The following is a 16,819-nucleotide window of genomic DNA, read 5'->3' on the forward strand; positions in this document are numbered from 1 at the left end:
TATCCCTGAATTAAAAAAAACCAAACAAACAACAAAACAGAGCTGGATTTAATATTTCCCAAGTGGACTACTCTTGCAGTCGTTCTTTGTTCTTTGTGCTCTTGGCCACAGCCCTTCTGCTCCCAGCTCCTCAATCCTTTGTCTGAAGAATAAGAAGTTACTATTTTGAGAGAGGAGTCTAAGGTTTTATTTGCTACTGTTTGTAAAGCTCTTCCCAGATTCTTAAAAGAAAGACGGTAGTCAAGCAAATTGTTATTAGTGCTAAGCATTTCCATGGCAACCAGTGATAATGTTGTCTCAGGTAAGGAAGCACCTGCATAAGTTTCCATGGAAATAATCTTTCTGAGGTTTTTATTTCACAGTGGAGGGAAACCTGTTGAAGTAGTCTCTTAATGAACACAGGTCTTGCTTATGCAACGTGGGTCCTCAGTGACAGAAAAGCTGGAGAAGAGAAGTGAGAGAATACTGCCTCTAATGGTACCTAAAGGACATTTTCACTTGCACAGTAATATTAAAACATTAATTGTCCTCACTGTGGCCGTTTCCAGAAGATGACGTTTTTATGTAGTCAGAAAACAGCCTATACTCAGGAAGAGTATTCATGTATGTTTGTTTACCCAGACATTTCTGGGCAGGCTTTGCAGCATAACTGCCTGCCCATTTAAATTTTATCTTGACTTCTCTGTAGGGAAACAGTGGCCTCAAACCAAAGGACAATGAAGTTACATCCAAACCTTGGCACTGGCCCATCAACTACCAGGTATATTGATCAATCCACCTTCCTTTCTGTTTTCAAGGGCTTTTGCTGTGCTTCTTGAAGCATAGCACCTCTTAATTGCATTGAAAATGTTGTTGGTTTTATTTTGTAGCACCTAAGCTTCATGGATGAGACTTTGTCTCACCTTCGACACTGCAAAATACAAACTGGATTGATGCAAGCCCATTTTACTCTCTTCTGGTCTGTTTCCTCAGGGCCTGCGTTTTTCTGGTGTCAATGAGACTGATTACCGGGTTTATTTGCTGGGAAACCCGGTAAGTTGGAGTGGGAGGTTCCAAGCCAGTGTCTTTAGCAAATTTTAGCTTACTCTTGATTCGGCCAGTGACAATGATTCTCTTCTTTCTCCTGCTTGTGGACTGTCTCTCCTGTTGTACTCTTATGCTTGCATGCAGCTTTTCATTTCCTCTCACATGCACATTCCTTTGTCTATCCTAAAGTCCCAAATCTTTCTTTTTTTCCTATGTAGGTGATTTGGTGGCTAAATCTGGTCACTATTGGTTTATATCTTCTGATAGCAGTTTCCACTGCAGTGACCCTGAAGAGAGGTGTCCAGCTGACATCTGAACTCAAAGGTGAGGTCAGTCTTCCTATCCCTCCTGCACGATAGAATCCCTGTTATAACATCCTTGGTTTCCTGATATGGGAAAGCTCATCCTGGGACTCATCTATTAAAAAAAAAATCTTTTTTTTTATATTGTATTAAAACCCTGGCAGTTGAATAAAATACACGCAAGGCAGCTGTATGTACAAAACACTAAGCTATATAGCGCTTTGAAAGTGTAGCACTGAACAATGTGACTGTTAACAAAGGGTTCCATAGTAAACATCATCACTTTTATGAATAAATCTCACATTTTGCATGGCACACCATTCCTGATGAGTTGCCAAATTTCTTAAGCCTGCAAAACTTGATTGGAAATCCTCAAGTCAGCAGGGACCCTGGGACACCTACTTAGCCAAAGAGAAGAGCTCTGGAGGTGACTCACAGGCAGGAGATGTGATCAGCGGCTCCTCAGAAGTCTTACCACTCTTTTGCTGGAGAGTACAGAGCTGGACTGGGTATAAGCTGGCATCTTAAGGTGATTTAAAGATATGAATCTCAGTAGGCTTTTGCTGCCTTGTTTTCTTGCAGGAAACAAGCTCTTGGATTAGTCCGTAGCTCACATGCCAGCTCTGCTCTGCAGGTGGTCACCCTGCCTGGCATTGGAGTTGCATAAGAACTGCTCAAGAGTCAAGATGTTGGCCGCAGTTGCTGTCAATTACATGATTACTGCAGTTCAGAAATAACCAACTGCGTATCTGTTGGAAAGACTATATTTGATCTGGACATAACAGTGGGAGAAGGTGGTAAAACGTATGTCAGGAAAACCTTCCTGATGCAGAGATCTACTGGTCCCATGATTTTTAGTTTGTTCTGCTTTGCAGGCTTCCAAGGTGTTTTTTCTAGTAAAGACACTGACCCCACATAGGTTACTGATAATAGGCTTCCTTTTCACAAATGCCTTTTGTGGGCACCTTAAAAGTGTGTGGATGGTAGGAGTTTGTGTGCCAAGGATGGAAAACTACTGAACTTAGGTTATCGTACAATGTCCACAAGGAAGAGAATGGGAGCTTCGTATCTCAAAAAGTTTAATAGTGACCAGGACAGATCTTCAGCAAAAATACTGCAAGGGACTACCGTATTGGCTGTAGAGGAGACAGATCAGTTGGATCAATGCCCTGCTCTCAGGCTCTGCGTGTGCTCTGTACTACATGGTGTTTTGAAATGAGAAACGTTTCCTGATCTTTATGAAAGTAAATGGCAAATGCAAGGGATGCAATGATCCTTTATTATGTCCAATGCCAAGGCTGCAGAGCTTTTCACAAACCCTAATAGGTCATACTTTGACCATTCCAGTTTGCATCAATGGTTGCTTTGTTTTGTAGATCTCTTTGTGGGACGTGAATTCTGAAACGTGATGTGAAACTATTCCATTACACAATAAATTATTGGCTAAGCTGCATGCAGACACCAGAGCTCTCAGTCCCTTCCACAGGCTCTGGAAGCTAGGCAACATTTCTTTCCAGGAAAGGCTGGCAAAGTCATCATCTTGATGGCTTGTAGTCTCATTGCAGAGAGAATAAAAAAAAATCAGAAATTGGAATGACATAATTAGTCTGATGTATGTCCTCAGAAACTGCAAGTTCACTCTTAACACAGGGCATGGTCAACCTCCTGCCAGTCCCTTGAGACTTACGCCTTTGTGTATCTTTTCTGGTAACTGTTCTCATGAAGAGCGTTTGTATGTTTATAAAGAATGCAGCTAGGATGTTGTAGAGGCTTGGAGCGATTTCAGACAAGTACATGACTTCGTGCAAAGATCATTCCCATTGAGTTTACTTACTCTGATAAGGCTTGCAAATAGGAACTGTAGTTGAGTTTTTCTCTGCTGAAGTGTGTTTATTTGTGTTCCAGAATTGTCCAGAGTTGTGCTACATGGTGGAGGACAGATCACGCTGGGCTGGCTTCTTCATTACCTCCCTTTTTTTATGATGGGACGTGTTCTCTACTTTCACCACTACTTTCCTGCCATGCTTTTTTCCAGCATGCTGACAGGTAAAATACTAGAGTCTGGGAGAAGACAATTCTGTTAAATGGAATGTTTTCAGACCAAAAAGTATATTTTTTTTTAAATGGGTTTTCTGGTTGCTTGTACAAAGTACTTGAAAACATTGACTAATTCAAAATGTTTTTCACAAAGCACGTTGCAGTGCCAGATTGTCTTTTTTTTGTTTGTTTGTTTGTTTTGTTACCCCCCTAAAGAGGCAGTCATGTCTAGTGCTTAGGGCATTTAAATTTAGAGACATGATTCCTGTTCTCTGCTGTGTCACTGTTCTTACACATGCTTTTCTACAAGTTACTTCCCTTTGTTCGCTGCCCCCACTTTTTCTGTCATGTCTGTTCATAGTTCAGTCTTGGTAGTTTTTCCTGTGGTTTTGTACCAACTTAGCATGCTGGGACCCATATCTCTTTTGCATTTATTCAAATGGAAAGGTAGGAAAAAAGAATGTTCTGCCGATACAAACCAATCCCTATAGTTCTGAAGGTTACCAAGGTAAATTAATTTAAAAATTGACAAGGTTTTCTGGTATTAACCAGAAATTTGTCAGCCCGCTCTATGGCTGAACATAGCAGCTCTGTTCTTTGGCCTCTGCATTGCTCCTGACTTCTACCTCTTCCTTCGCCTAGGAATCACCTGGGACACACTACTGAAGTTCTGCGCTGGGTTCTTGTCACCCAGCACTACAGCTAGAAAAGTATATGGAGGGGGCTTCATGGCACTGGTTCTGCTCATCACGTACAGGTAAGTGCTGAAAGCTGAACTTTCCTGAATGTGTGACAATCACTGTCTCAGTGGAAACCTGTTAATTATCCATGGCCTTTGTCTCTGCCTCTCTTCTCTGTTGAACTTGTCGGACCTCATCAAGCCCAATTCTAAACCTTCAAAATTTGATTAGATCAAATGCACCTGTGTCCCAGCAATACATTATACAACATTAAAACATCGTCCCATTGCAGGGAATCTTTCTTGTATCCCAACACTCAATGTGAACACTCTGTTCTCCTCCAGACCCACAGCTCAGTGGTTTCTGATTGTAGTCCCCGTGTCAGATGGTGACACATCCCTCAAACACAGGCAAATTCTTCATTGCTGTAGGCTTTCTCAGCTGGCTTTTCTCCAAAGAGAAAAGCTTGCTAAGAGAAAATGCCACCTATGCTAAAACTGTGTACTATGTATATATTGTCTTCAGCAGAGATTAAAAGGTCCCCAGTGGATCTTAGACCAGCACAAAACCAAAAGTCCCATAGGACATCTGTATGGACTAATCTGCTGCAATGTTTTTGAGATGGAAAACTGTTCAGTCCCTGATGGGCATTTGGTTTCTTTCCACAGCTTCTACCTCTTCCATCCTCTGTCCTATGGGATGATAGGACCCATGGCCTCTGACCCTAGCAGCCCCATGGCAGGGCTCCGGTGGATGGACTCCTGGGAGTTCTAGAGCCAGCAAAGGGAACCTGGGAACAGTGGATGAGAAGCATGAGATCTGCTGCGTGTCAGGCTGATTCTGGTGCTTTGGAAACATGTAACTGTAAAATGCCCTCTCTGGACAACTCTGGGTATAGTAGCCCTGTTGCTTTGGCGTTTGTTTGCACTGCCTGCATTGGAAGATGCAGAGGATGACCATGATAAGGTCCTCTTAAAAAGACTCATGTCCTGAATCCTTAGGTTATATTCCTGGACAACTGTCTGCTTAAATCTCAATTCTTTTGAGCAATATATATCAGTCAAACAGCAGTGGCATTCCAGCAGTCAGATCAGTACCAGTTGGAGGCTGTGTGTATGCATGTTTGTGTGTGTGTGTCTTCCTTCTGGTAATCTAAGTAGCATTGCAGTTTGAGTGCCAGACGGTGTCTGAGACATTAGGAGTTTTATCATGATTAACAAGCTTTCTTATGGCAAGGTTTTTTGAAAGCTTCATGTAAGTATCTGGGGACCTCCATTCTGTCCTGTCCTGGCTGTCTGTGGTTTTTTGTTCTGACCCTGAATTTTTAGAATTTGACTGAAAGGGGTCTGCTTGAAATCTCCTGAGCCACTGTGCCTTGCCTGTCTCCCAGGCCCTCTGCAGACAGAGGAGAGTGAGATTTTTTTTTTTATCCCTGTACACTGTCTTGCTTTCTGGTCACCTTTAATCATTTATAACAATCACCTAGCAGGCCTGTGTTCAGAGCCAGACTGTTCCAGCTCAGCACTTTGCAGCTTTTTTGCAGTTCTGTCTGGAACTGCTAAGGATATTACAGTGGAAATAGCAGGCAATTTATCTTCTGCCCAGTATGCTGTGAAGACTGGTTTTTTGTGGGTGTACTAGAGACTGAAATGATAGCTTGGGAATTTTACAGAGAGCTGTCATTCATGTTTTGAAACCAGCTATTCCAGTGCCAGTATCTGTGCTTTTAAGGGGAAGGCTTCATCTTAATGGGGCATCTGCAAAACTGGCTGTCAGTGCCACAGTGTCTACGCACTGTATTCCAGCAAGTTCCCTCTCATAGATGGCTGACCATCAAATTACTGTGTTGAAGAAAATGTGAGGCCAGGCAAAAATTCTTTGTCTGCTAAGTGTCAAGAGCCATTGGGTGTTGAATCCACCCCTTCCAAGAAAGCAGAAAACTATTTATCAGGTGCCTTTCTCCTATGTTAGGTCTATTTTTGTAAATGTTCCTTTCTTTCCATCTCCTACTCTTCATCCAACTTCAATTTCTTGTCACAGTTCAAGGTTGCTACCTTGTAGCATCCAACATGAATGGCAATTAGACCCCAGCTGTGTTCCTGTCTCAAGAAGTAATATTTGCAAAACTCTTTTGTGTACGTTTCAAGAAACTCAAGCCTTTTATTTCAGAATTCTTGCTCTGCTTCTCAGCCTTGCATCAAAATTACAGGTACAGGGAGAGCAGCAGCGAAGTATGTCCATCTTTAAATACTAATTGTGTATTCGTTTCTCTTACCGAGCCTTGAATTCTAATGTATTTCCTATGACACAGAAGGGCTGTGTTAACATAGTTGTTCTGTGTGGGGCACTGAGACTCCAGTCAGACTTGCCTTCATTCCTCTTTAATAGAGATCCATAGCATTGTTCAGTAAGGCAGCTGCTTGCTATTGTAAGGCTCTGGCTTGGTGTCTCACATCTCTTGCCAGAAGTTGACTCCTGTAGACACTAACTCAGGTGGTATGGGCCTATGCTTTTGATTCTAAAGGTTTTGAGTTAATCACCTGCTGGTAATACATGGTGGGAAGTCATTGCGCTAATTAGCTACTGGGTTTGATGGTGCTTTTCCACTTGCTGTTGCAGGAAGTGCTCCCAGCTGCATGAGCCAGAGGTTCACAGAGGCGATGTGTAGGCAAGAAGGATGAGGGAGAAGGCTGCATACTCCGTCAGAGCCTGCTTGATCTGACAGCAGCTGCAAATTGTTAACTATTGGCAGCATGGCAGGCAGACAGTGCAGTGCTGCCTTTGCAGTAATGCAATTCAGCATCTTCTACTCTTGGTGAGATTATCGGCTTAATACCTTGCTATCCTGAATATGAGCTTTCCCTAAAGTAGTCCTATTGCCATGGGGAGGATTTGCCAGAAGAGCTGATTTAAAGCTGTGATTTAAAGTGTAGAGTTTTTCCCAGCACATACAATCACACACTTGCCCTTTACACAGAAAGAACAACAAAGAAAACTTAGAAACTTGTGTTTTGGTATGACAGTTTCTAACGCTCCTTATTCATTAAATTAAATCTGCGGAAAAGCAAAGATTGACTTGGAAACCTTGGTTACTTCAGTTGTTATGAACGGGTCAGCTTTGTAGGAGCTGCCTGTGGAAGATGAGCCAGTTTGTTCCTTGGCCAGGGTCCTTCTGTCCTTTATTGCTAATGATCTTTTGGGTGGGAATTGGCGGCTGAATTTGGGGATGGGCCAGCTGAAGGTAGGCAATTTTGTGCTCGCATCCCACCTTCCTGTGCACAAGCTGAGCTTCTGTTTCAATACAGACAAACATTTATTTATTTTTTTTTTCTTAGGACTGCCATTTCAGAAATCCTCTGAGAGCGCTTAATTGGTGTTTGACACCAGCCTGTTTCTCAGGCCTTGTGTGGCGGGTAAGGGGGTGGAGGCATACAGTGAAAAAAGTCTAGCTATTCCACAAGAGGGAGCAGCCTTCAACAGAATCTTTTTTTTTTTTTTTCTCATTTAAAATCTGGAGATAAAAGTATTAAAAGGTCTGCATTTGAAGACTAGAGGGCAGACATTTCCTCTGCACCCTCTGGACTCCAAGGGTTGCATTTTCACATAAGTGTAAATTGATGTTGCTCTGTTTTCTTTCAGAAGAAAAATACTGAAAAATTGTTTTAGTTAGAACTTGACCTTCAGTATTTGCTTCTCAAAACAAAACCTGTCAGGCCATAGCTGGAGCATAATAGTAACCAGTATTTTTGTGAGGTCAATAAAATACAATAATTGTGATTCCCTTACTGACTCTGACTTAAAATGTCCAAGTGGTGCAGACGTGAGGTGATGAGTGCAGGGCACTCTGCTTTCTGAATGGAATTTGGGCTGCTTCCGTTCAGTTTCTCCGTTTGTGCTTGTGGAATGAGTTCAGGTTCATTTTGATGATTGCTTATTAGTCCTCTTCCCCGGTCATGTGAAAAATAGCTAACAGTGCTTTCTGAGGCCAGAAGATGCTGTTCTCTGGAACAGCTGCTCTCTTTGAACTTTGCTTGGCGGGGCTCCTTTTATCACTGGCGAAGTATTTTGATCAAACTGTATCCATGGATTCAAATCACAAAAGGCTGCGGGCTGCCGCGTTCCCTGCTTCAAATTCTTTTTTATGTGTAAACTCTGTTTTCACCTCTTCAGTCTTTGGAGGATAGATAGAAGGCCTCTAGGCTCATCTAGCTTCATCCTAGACACTCCATCCATCTTAAAAAGTTTCTGTTAACAGTTGCTTCAGGACACCAGTATGCACACAACTATTCCAGCAGCAGGGACTGGCCTATTTCCAGGAACTGGACTACTCATGCTATGAGACACAGATGTGACTGTGAGGAGGATTTGAATGGAGATTCCTGTGCCAAGGTTGCCCTTGGTCCAGGTGTGGAGGGCTTTTGTGTCGTGCGCTGCTTACCAGCATTGTTCACAGCCCTGTGGGTGGGAGAGCCACCACCACTTTCTCGTCTGCAGAGTTTTTCTTTTTGCATCCTAATTGGAAGGGCTTATTGATGCACAAAGGGCATTGACAGGATCTGTCTTTTTATATCTCCATCCTTCCTTCCTCTTCTTCACCTGTGCCCCAAAGTACCAGATGCATCTTTGCTTCTCCTCCAGTTTTCAGGCTGCGCGTTCATTTCCTATGGGTGCCTGAACAAGGGGTAGGACAGGACACCTCATAGTATCCTGAGTGGATGAATACCTGTCACATACTGAGAGCAAACCCAGAATCTTGTTATGGAAAGGTAAACAAATATGTTTTTTGACAGTTCCTTCCTGTATCCCTCTGAGAATTGTTTTCAAGGGACTTGAGAGTGAACCAGCCGTCAGCATGGAGACACAGGCATTTACCTGAAATTCTCCATTGCCACACTTAGCAGCTTCCCCTCCAGAGGCCGTGTCTGTGTGACTTACCCTCTGGGTTGGCACTCTGCACACAAATACAATTATAACACTCTTTCCTCCTCTCAGGATCCTGCTGGCAATGTGAAAATCTCCTTAGCAGTGCCCTGTGCCTCCGCCAGCTGGTGAAAATAGGTAAGATTTTTTTTTTCCCCCCTTTCCAGCAAGTGACCCAACACATTGGCAGGTGTATGTCATGAAAGCAAAAATGTGTAGACTGTTAGAACATCATAAGGCTCTTTCCTGCTGGGAAAGGAAGGCTGAGGATAAGAACATCACCTCCATAGCACACTGCTCTCTTCGGGAGGTTGTGGGCTGCAAGCAGTCGACACTGTAAATTGCCTCTGTCTTCTTTAAAGTACAAAGACTTTGGTTGCATGGTTGGTTGTGAGTTGCTTTAGTTTTTAAACTCCCTTATGCTCTTTGCTTGAATGTCAAGGGCTATGACTGTCTCAAATAATATCTGAGGTAGGGGACATAATAGCACAGAAACCACTCCTGCTGAACTTGTAATTGGTCCTAAAACTTTACCAAGTGAGTTTATTGTGTTTTACAAGAGGCGCTGTTTAGAGCCATCTTTGGAGAACTTGCCCCTGACTGAGCAAGAGTTTGGAGCTGCAGTGAGAGGGGTTCTTTTGCAGTTCTGTCCTATATTCTGAACCTTTCCTACTAATGCTGTGTGTGTGCACGTGTGTGCATCTGTCCATGAACTGAATATCTTCTAACTAAAGTGTAATTACTGCACCATACAGTGTGGATGGGAGAATGTTCCCTTGAGCTATAAATGTATTTTGTACAGGAGATGTGGAAAATGAGCTAGAACTTGGAATTTAATTTTGTAATAAATACCTCTTCTTTCAAGTATTCTCTTTGCATCTAGATCTTGGGGTGTTTTTTTCTGCTTTCCTCTCCCTCACATGCATACTTGAAGTAGCAACATGAACTTTAAACAGACCCATTGGAGAGTTTGATCTAGGACAACAGTGACCGACGTCAGCTTTTAGCACACAAATGTTGCTGGACTGCAATTCTAGGAGGTCAGGTTTTACTGCAGTCCAAGTGATGTGCTGATAAGTGCAGTGGGAAGTGAAACTGGTACATTCGGATGCGAATAAAGTGCTGTCTGTTGAAGCGGGTTTATTTCTGCATGTTAAAGACGAGTTAAATTGTAAATATGTCTAATATGTCAGGTTCAATGGGTATATTCAGCAAGCTTCTGGTCGGTTGCTTATGAACGCTTCATTTGACAGATCAAGCACTTTATTCAGGAGCCCAACATTTTCTGTAAATCATTCTTATGTTGGGTGTGCAATGTCTATAACATTTGACTGATGCACAATTCTGTACAAATGAGGCCCTTGCAGTGAACTAAATGCAAGCGTCTGTAATAAAATTGGAATGCTGTAAATCAGAATCCAGCTCTATGCCAGGCTGTAGTGACGGGGCAGTGTATACTTTTAAGTAGTGTAACAAAGGGTTGCCATCCTTGGAAGGGGGGGGAACTAGATGGGGAAAAACAAAATACAGCTTTCTTATTTGGGGCTACGCATTGATGCCCAGACCAGAGCCAACCAGTCGGTTTAGACATGTTCCAAGGGCTGCTAAAGTAATGCCAGGACAGCTAGAAACTGGACTGTGGCCTGCGCAAGGTGATACAATAGACTAAAAAGCCTATTGACATCTAGTATTGCTTCAGCAAGTGCAAGGTGGTCTTTGGATATCATCTGATCGGGGCTGTTGTTCTGGAAGGAAGGACTGCTGATACAGTAGCTGTGGTAGAGTGCAGGGGGATGACCATAAGTAAAACGCGCGAAGTACTGTTCAGAAAATGCTGATAATATCTGAAGTAAAATTTTACTTCTGACTGCCCTCTAAAGGAAGAATGGCTTCTTTCTGCAGGTAAGTGATTTCACATGGGTGGACACTGGTGACTGATTACATTTTGCATTTTTCCTGAACCTGCTGGGTTTCTAGGCTTCTAGATTCCAGTCGTCATCCCATTGCATGTTCCTCAATAAGAATGAGGCTGCCTTATAACCTAGTGTTTTAATACAGAGTTTGTGCTCTGTCTTCAAGCTGCTTGCTTGATCTTCTCTTTGCTAACCAAATAGAAACTTTCAATGCAAGTTGCTTTCTCTTGCTGTCAAATCTCCTGTGCCTCTTTTCTCATTTTCTTTGGTTTGCCTGTATGTTTTCCCAAACTACACTGTCATCTGATACCAGTCTCCCCAACTCCATATGCTGAAATAAATCTTCATTGCTCCTACCACTGCTTCCTGGTTTATGTCCAGGGACTGCGGTTGTCATACACTTTGGAGTTGTTTCCTAATACACCATCTCTATCTCTGTAGCTCTGCCCCATGTAATGCATGCTCTGGAAACAGAAAGGTTGTGCTTTAGCTATACATCAGGCTACCAAGTGTTATGATTGCTGTAAATTGCTTTTTCTATATTTACCATTTTTGCAGTAGTTGTTTTATCTCCAGATTTTATCTGAAGCTAGTCATCCTGCCGTCTTGCAGCTGACATCCTTGCAGATGAAAAAAGGTAGCTTTCAGGCTTCATTCATCTGACCTTTGTTTTCACCGTGTATTTTAGGATGGGGTGGTTCTGAAGAACCTGTTTTTCTCCATTGACCAGAAAGGGAGTTTAGGTTACTTGCCCATATGAAGGCATCTGTGTTGGGCCAGCTGAGTCCCACCCTGGCACTGTGCTGATCCCTTGGAATACTTTAGGGACCATAACTATTTGGCTACAAGGTAGAGAAGGAAACTGGCTGAGAAGTGAGGAGGAGTTGGTTGAGATGAGAATGTGAACGCACAAAGATGGTACATCTTTCTTCAAGACTTCTGAATTCTGTGAGAACAGCGAAATAAAGCCAGTGTGGTTGAAGAAAGGGAATTTAAACAATTTTATAACTTCCAGGCAAAACCCCATTGGAAGGAAGTCTGAGGAGAGATATTTAAATAAAGGAGACCAAGAGCACAAGCACCAACTATATCCCAGCGCAAAGCAAGGCCGGGAAGAACCTGAGAAGCCAAAGATGAGAAGCTGAGTTACAAGTTCTTAATTGACTTCAAATACAAGAAAGAGGGATCCAGAAAGTGACAACTCAAATTACTAAGGGCTGCTATGGAACAGTCATGTGGAGGGGGAAAGCAAAAAGGCTGCTTCACAAAATGAAGACGTAATGAGGAATATCAAAGTTAATGAAAAACTGTCAGGATGTAGGTAATAAGAGACGGATCGAGAATTAGACCACAACTTGGCAGAGATGGAAAGGCATGAACTGATGGATCACCCTGAGAAGTTATACACCCGTCTTCAAAAGCTTTTAAAATAAACTCCCTACTGGGTTTTTCATTATTTTCTCTATGTGGTTTTTATCAAGCTAGTTAGTTTCTGCCTTACTTAATCATCCTGTTTGGCCTTTTTGAGTGTTGCCACTTTATACTCCATATGTCTGCTGATTTTTCCTTGTTTCAAGCATTATTAAAAAATAAAAATAAATAAAATTAACAATAAGTGGGTTGGAGATACCCTCGGGCAGCTCTTGTAGGACTCATGGGTGCAAGCTCTCTGTGCCTGCTGATTTTAAGTCTTTATTGCTAACAGTTGCTGTTTAACATCCTATTTAGTTACTAATGGGTTGGAAAGCGCTTCATGATGTGGCATAAGTACATCGTTCTCCTCAAGACAGAGCCACAATATTTATTCAACGCTTAGGCATTCTTGACTCTGGAGTTTGCAGGTGCAAAACTTCTCACTGAATTAGAGAATATTTTTGACAGAGCTCCAAAACTGGAATGGCTTTAGGTGGAGAGCAGACGACCTCAAGCAGAAAAGGAATACATAGAATCCACACATAGAAGGAATAACACATGGGGTTTGCTTTGAGAGCAGATGGCTGAATACAAAGCTGAAAGGTTGTGATGCTAGCACAGCCTTGCCATCAAGGAATGGGTGCAATTAAGTGCAAAATTTTATTATTTTTTTTTTTTAAATAAATCAAGCAAAGACACTGTTCTGGGAGACAACTGCTGTAGGTCAAATGATTGTAGGAGACGCCCTGGTCAATAGCATCAATTCAAATTGCAAGAAGGAGGGAAAGAAGAGACAGAGTTGAGATCAGAGAGAAGACAACAGTGAGCACTTCAGAGACTGGCACCAGCAGCGCTTCTGAAACAAGACAAATCCAGAGGGGGAACACAGAGGAGGCTCCACTGGGAGTAAAGCATCCTTTCACCAAGCTTTTGCCATGAAGGATGATTCAGTCTAGAAGTATAAGGACAGTTGGAGGGAGATCCAAGCCCGTGTGCACTGTCCCGAGGTAGGACAGAAGCCATGTAACTGTGCTGACACAGCGCTTGCCAAGTTGCCAGGTGTATTAGCTGGAGGACCATGTTTGAGCTAATGAGGCTGCAGAGCTTTGGGACCACAGCTGCTTGCATCCCACCAGCTTGGAGTGTGCACACCTCTGTAGTTGTGTCTTGTTATCAAATTCAGCTTTAGGACGAGACTGACATGGTAGATGATAGACTTTTGAACTCACTTTGGTAGACCGACTTACAAATGGCAGAAGTTGCTTCTTGGAAGATCACAGCCTGGTGGGGGGGTAGCAGCTGGTGGATTATCACTGTGCTAGAGAGCACAAGGTGAATAACAACCAAGGTAAGGTCTTGGCATCTGTAAGTGACAGACATGGTTCAACAGCCTCATAAGTCAAAAATACTCAGGCTAACAGCTCTCTGCGTGGTCCCCTTTGGCTTCTCTCCCCGCTTCATGCCCTATCAACCTTGGATTGTTTTCACCCACCTGTACAAACTTTCCCCAGCTGGTGCTGGGAGATCCAAGCTGAACCTGGGGGTGACTAGCAGCAAATAGAAGTCAAAAGATTGTGTTTTCATTTTATTCTGTTGTTGAATCCTCTCCCATGCACTGTTCCTCCTCCCTTTGCCTATCCCTCTCCCCTTCGCCCAAATCTTCAAGGTCGGTAGTGCTGTCCTGCTCTCCCCGCAGGCACGGTGGCAGCCAGCGAGCTCTGCAGCTGTTGCCTTCATCTTTTTATGGGCAAGATTATTCCCTCCTGCATCTCTTTTGCTTCATGTTATGCAACTGCGTTTCATATTTGCTTTGCTACTAAGCTGTGCCGTGCCATGGCCTGGGGGGGTGTAGCTTGAGAAGGCTGCTGGGAACTTGCATGACTTCTGCTATCACCTGAGGATGGGAATGGGAGTCTGGGGAAAAGAAGAGCTGCCACGGTCTGTGGATTTGAGACTGGGGGCAAGGGGGAAGAAATGGGATTAGCCGAGCCCAGGAGTCCATCTCCAAGGTGAGCAGGGAGAGCCTGAAGCAGCTAGATCAGAGTGGCATTATTCATGAGGACTTGCAGATGTAGAATGGGAAATGAACAAGGTCCAAAGGGGATCTGGGTTTGTTGGCACAGCACCGGGGGTGAAAACTGACGGCACTGCAGCAGCACGTGCAAAACAGCCATCCCTGGGCCAGGCCGATGTGGTTTTCCTTTGGGAGGGAGGTCTGTTTTCCAGGGGCCTGAACCCTGAGTGCAGGGTTGGGGACAGGCGTTTACGAGCTTACTCCCAGTTCTGTCACACTGTTTTACGAGCTTTGGGTAAGTTTCTTTCCCTGTGGGTAAACTGAGGCACTGAGCAAATAAAGCCAACACTTGGCAAGGAGAGTTATGTGTGTTGGTATTGTAATTTGAAGGTGCTGTAGATTACAATAATGAGGCCCACTAGAAGTTAAAAACATTGCATAAAACTGTCTTCTTCCAAAGCACAAAAAAAGCTTTATTGTTTTTCTTGTGGATCAGTGAGTTTCTCCAGAAATCTGCCTCCCCTTTCTTCAAGTGGCCTAAAGATGATTTTGGAGAATTCTGTGCTGCTGACCTGGTTCTTCACCCATGACAGCTCCAGCAACAGTCTTGCAGAAATCCAAGAACATCTCAGGAAAGAGCCGTGCTGCCAGGCTGGGTACAGGGAGCCAAGGGAGCTGGGGACCATCAGAAGAAACCCTCGGACCATGGAAATGTTTGCAGTGTTCAACCTCCTGATGCGTCCTGGGGCTCCTCATGCTTGAAGGCTCACAAAATACTTGAACAAGAAGGGAGGTTTCTTTGTTTGTTTGTCCTTGTACTTTAAATCCTCTTTGGACTCCACTTGTGCTGTCAGCACCTCAGTGCTCTTGCAGCAGGAGGAACTCCTCTGACAGCCACGTAGCTGCAAGGGAGAAGCTGCTTTGTGCGCAGGGAAGAGCAACCGTGTCTCCTGAGCCCTCGCTCTTTTAAGTCATGTGAACGGCGGGTTCAGATGATTCTTACCCCTGAGCTCTCCTTGTCTCCCACCTCAAGACCCTCCTTACAGCTCCCTCTTCCTGTGCTGGAAGATTGGTGCTGTCACAGGGAAAACAAACCTGCTGGATTTATTAAGGGAGAGAGGATGTACCAGTGCCAGAAGGCAACAAAGGGACAATTGACTGTTCAGAGGGGCAGGGAAGGTGGGGAACTGCTCATGAATATGTCCGTACCCTGCCCAGAAGGAGCTGGTGCTGGGGGCAGGGGAGGAATTCACTCCCTTTGGTCCTTAGACTCTGCTGAGTGTCATACCAGCGTAGGCTTTGGGTGCCAACAGATGGGCAGTGGTAGGGCCAGCCCACTGCCCCTTCCGTCAGCTGGGGCACCCATATGTTCCATGGAAGGAGAAGACATGTCACATTCAGCGCTCTCATTGCTGCTGTTATCTCTAGTCTGTTTTGACACTTGCGCCTTGTCTGCGAGCACTCAGCGTGCAGCCACCATCTGCAGCATGGAGGAAAGGTGTGTGGGGGAAGACTTTGGACAAAAGCCACCATTTTCCCATGCTGTCACGGCTTCACTGCTATTGTCTGAGATACCGCTGCCACCAGGAGCAATGGCTGAACCTGCATTTTGCTGTTGTTTTGGGATGCGGTAGCTGGTAAGGTGCCTGCATGGACCCAAAGAGAGGTGTCCCATATCCCAAGTAAGCTTTAGGAGACAATCACTCTTAACTAGAATAACTTGCCTTCGCGGTGCTTCTCTTCCTTCGCTATCGGCTAGGGCTGAATATATTCAAAATGTTGCTAGGCAAATATTCGGTCTCAGTTGCTGCTCTGACTGCGTATACGTGCTTCAACTCTGCTCCTGGGTATCCTGTGGTCTAGGGAAGTCTCTCCGCTCTCCTTTCCAGAGCCCTGGCAGCACAGCACTGCCCACTTCTGCTCCCCCTTCTCCTTAGCAGGGTCAGGCTGAAGGGTCCAGCCAGGCTCTGGTGGAGCTCCATGGCTGTGTGGTTGTGACAGCAGGCTGAAATGTCAGAGGAGCTTGCGCAGATGCCTGTAGGATGATACTTCGTGCTCTTTACTGGCACGCTTGATCAGCTGCAAGACAGCTAAAGGTTAATGTTTGCGTTGGCACTGCTGGGCTGGTGTTCGCTGCCCTGCTCAGATTAACCCGGTGTTTCCCGCTGCTCTTCCAGACTCCTTGCAGCTTCGGCAGTTATCATCACCCTGATTTATCATCAGTCCCCAGCGTGAATGTTTCCTTTGCAATCATACAGCTAGGACACTGTTTTAGTGGGAGCTTGTTGTGGACCAGAAGATGGTGGCCAACAGCAGGAAGCGCTGCGGGCCAGCAGGTTTGCATGTTCCGATGCCCCAGCCATGAGATGGCCATGCAGCTTGTGACTTTTTTTTATTCTTGAATGCTTTCTATTTATCCCCTGTTCTCTAAGAATATAGGTGCATAGACATCATATGCTTTTCAGGCTTTTCTTAGTTATCGTGAAAACTAAAATCCTGTATTTTTAACAGAAG

The 16,819-nt window shown here is 44.2% G+C and overlaps 1 protein-coding gene across 9 annotated transcripts in view; it reads left to right on the top strand.

The window, feature by feature from the left end:
* POMT2 (protein O-mannosyltransferase 2) overlaps positions 1 to 14,891 on the top strand; it is a 33,880-nt gene extending 18,989 nt beyond the window's left edge. For 2 of the 9 annotated variants that reach the window (XM_054199411.1, XM_054199412.1), the window contains exons 16-21: positions 689 to 760; positions 973 to 1,032; positions 1,245 to 1,350; positions 3,234 to 3,374; positions 4,008 to 4,122; positions 4,714 to 9,832. In XM_054199411.1, coding sequence (XP_054055386.1) covers positions 689 to 760; positions 973 to 1,032; positions 1,245 to 1,350; positions 3,234 to 3,374; positions 4,008 to 4,122; positions 4,714 to 4,819 — 600 coding nt within the window. In that variant the 3' untranslated portion in view covers positions 4,820 to 9,832. Of the gene's footprint in view, positions 1 to 688; positions 761 to 972; positions 1,033 to 1,244; positions 1,351 to 3,233; positions 3,375 to 4,007; positions 4,123 to 4,713; positions 9,833 to 11,893; positions 12,990 to 14,801 lie in introns of those variants that run through there. The other 7 variants (XR_008466082.1, XR_008466080.1, XR_008466077.1 and 4 more) reach the window with 7 other exon arrangements.
* The last annotated feature ends 1,928 nt before the right edge of the window (positions 14,892 to 16,819 follow it).

This window comes from Rissa tridactyla, chromosome 4, assembly GCF_028500815.1.
Source record: "Rissa tridactyla isolate bRisTri1 chromosome 4, bRisTri1.patW.cur.20221130, whole genome shotgun sequence".
NCBI classification, from domain to species: domain Eukaryota; kingdom Metazoa; phylum Chordata; class Aves; order Charadriiformes; family Laridae; genus Rissa; species Rissa tridactyla.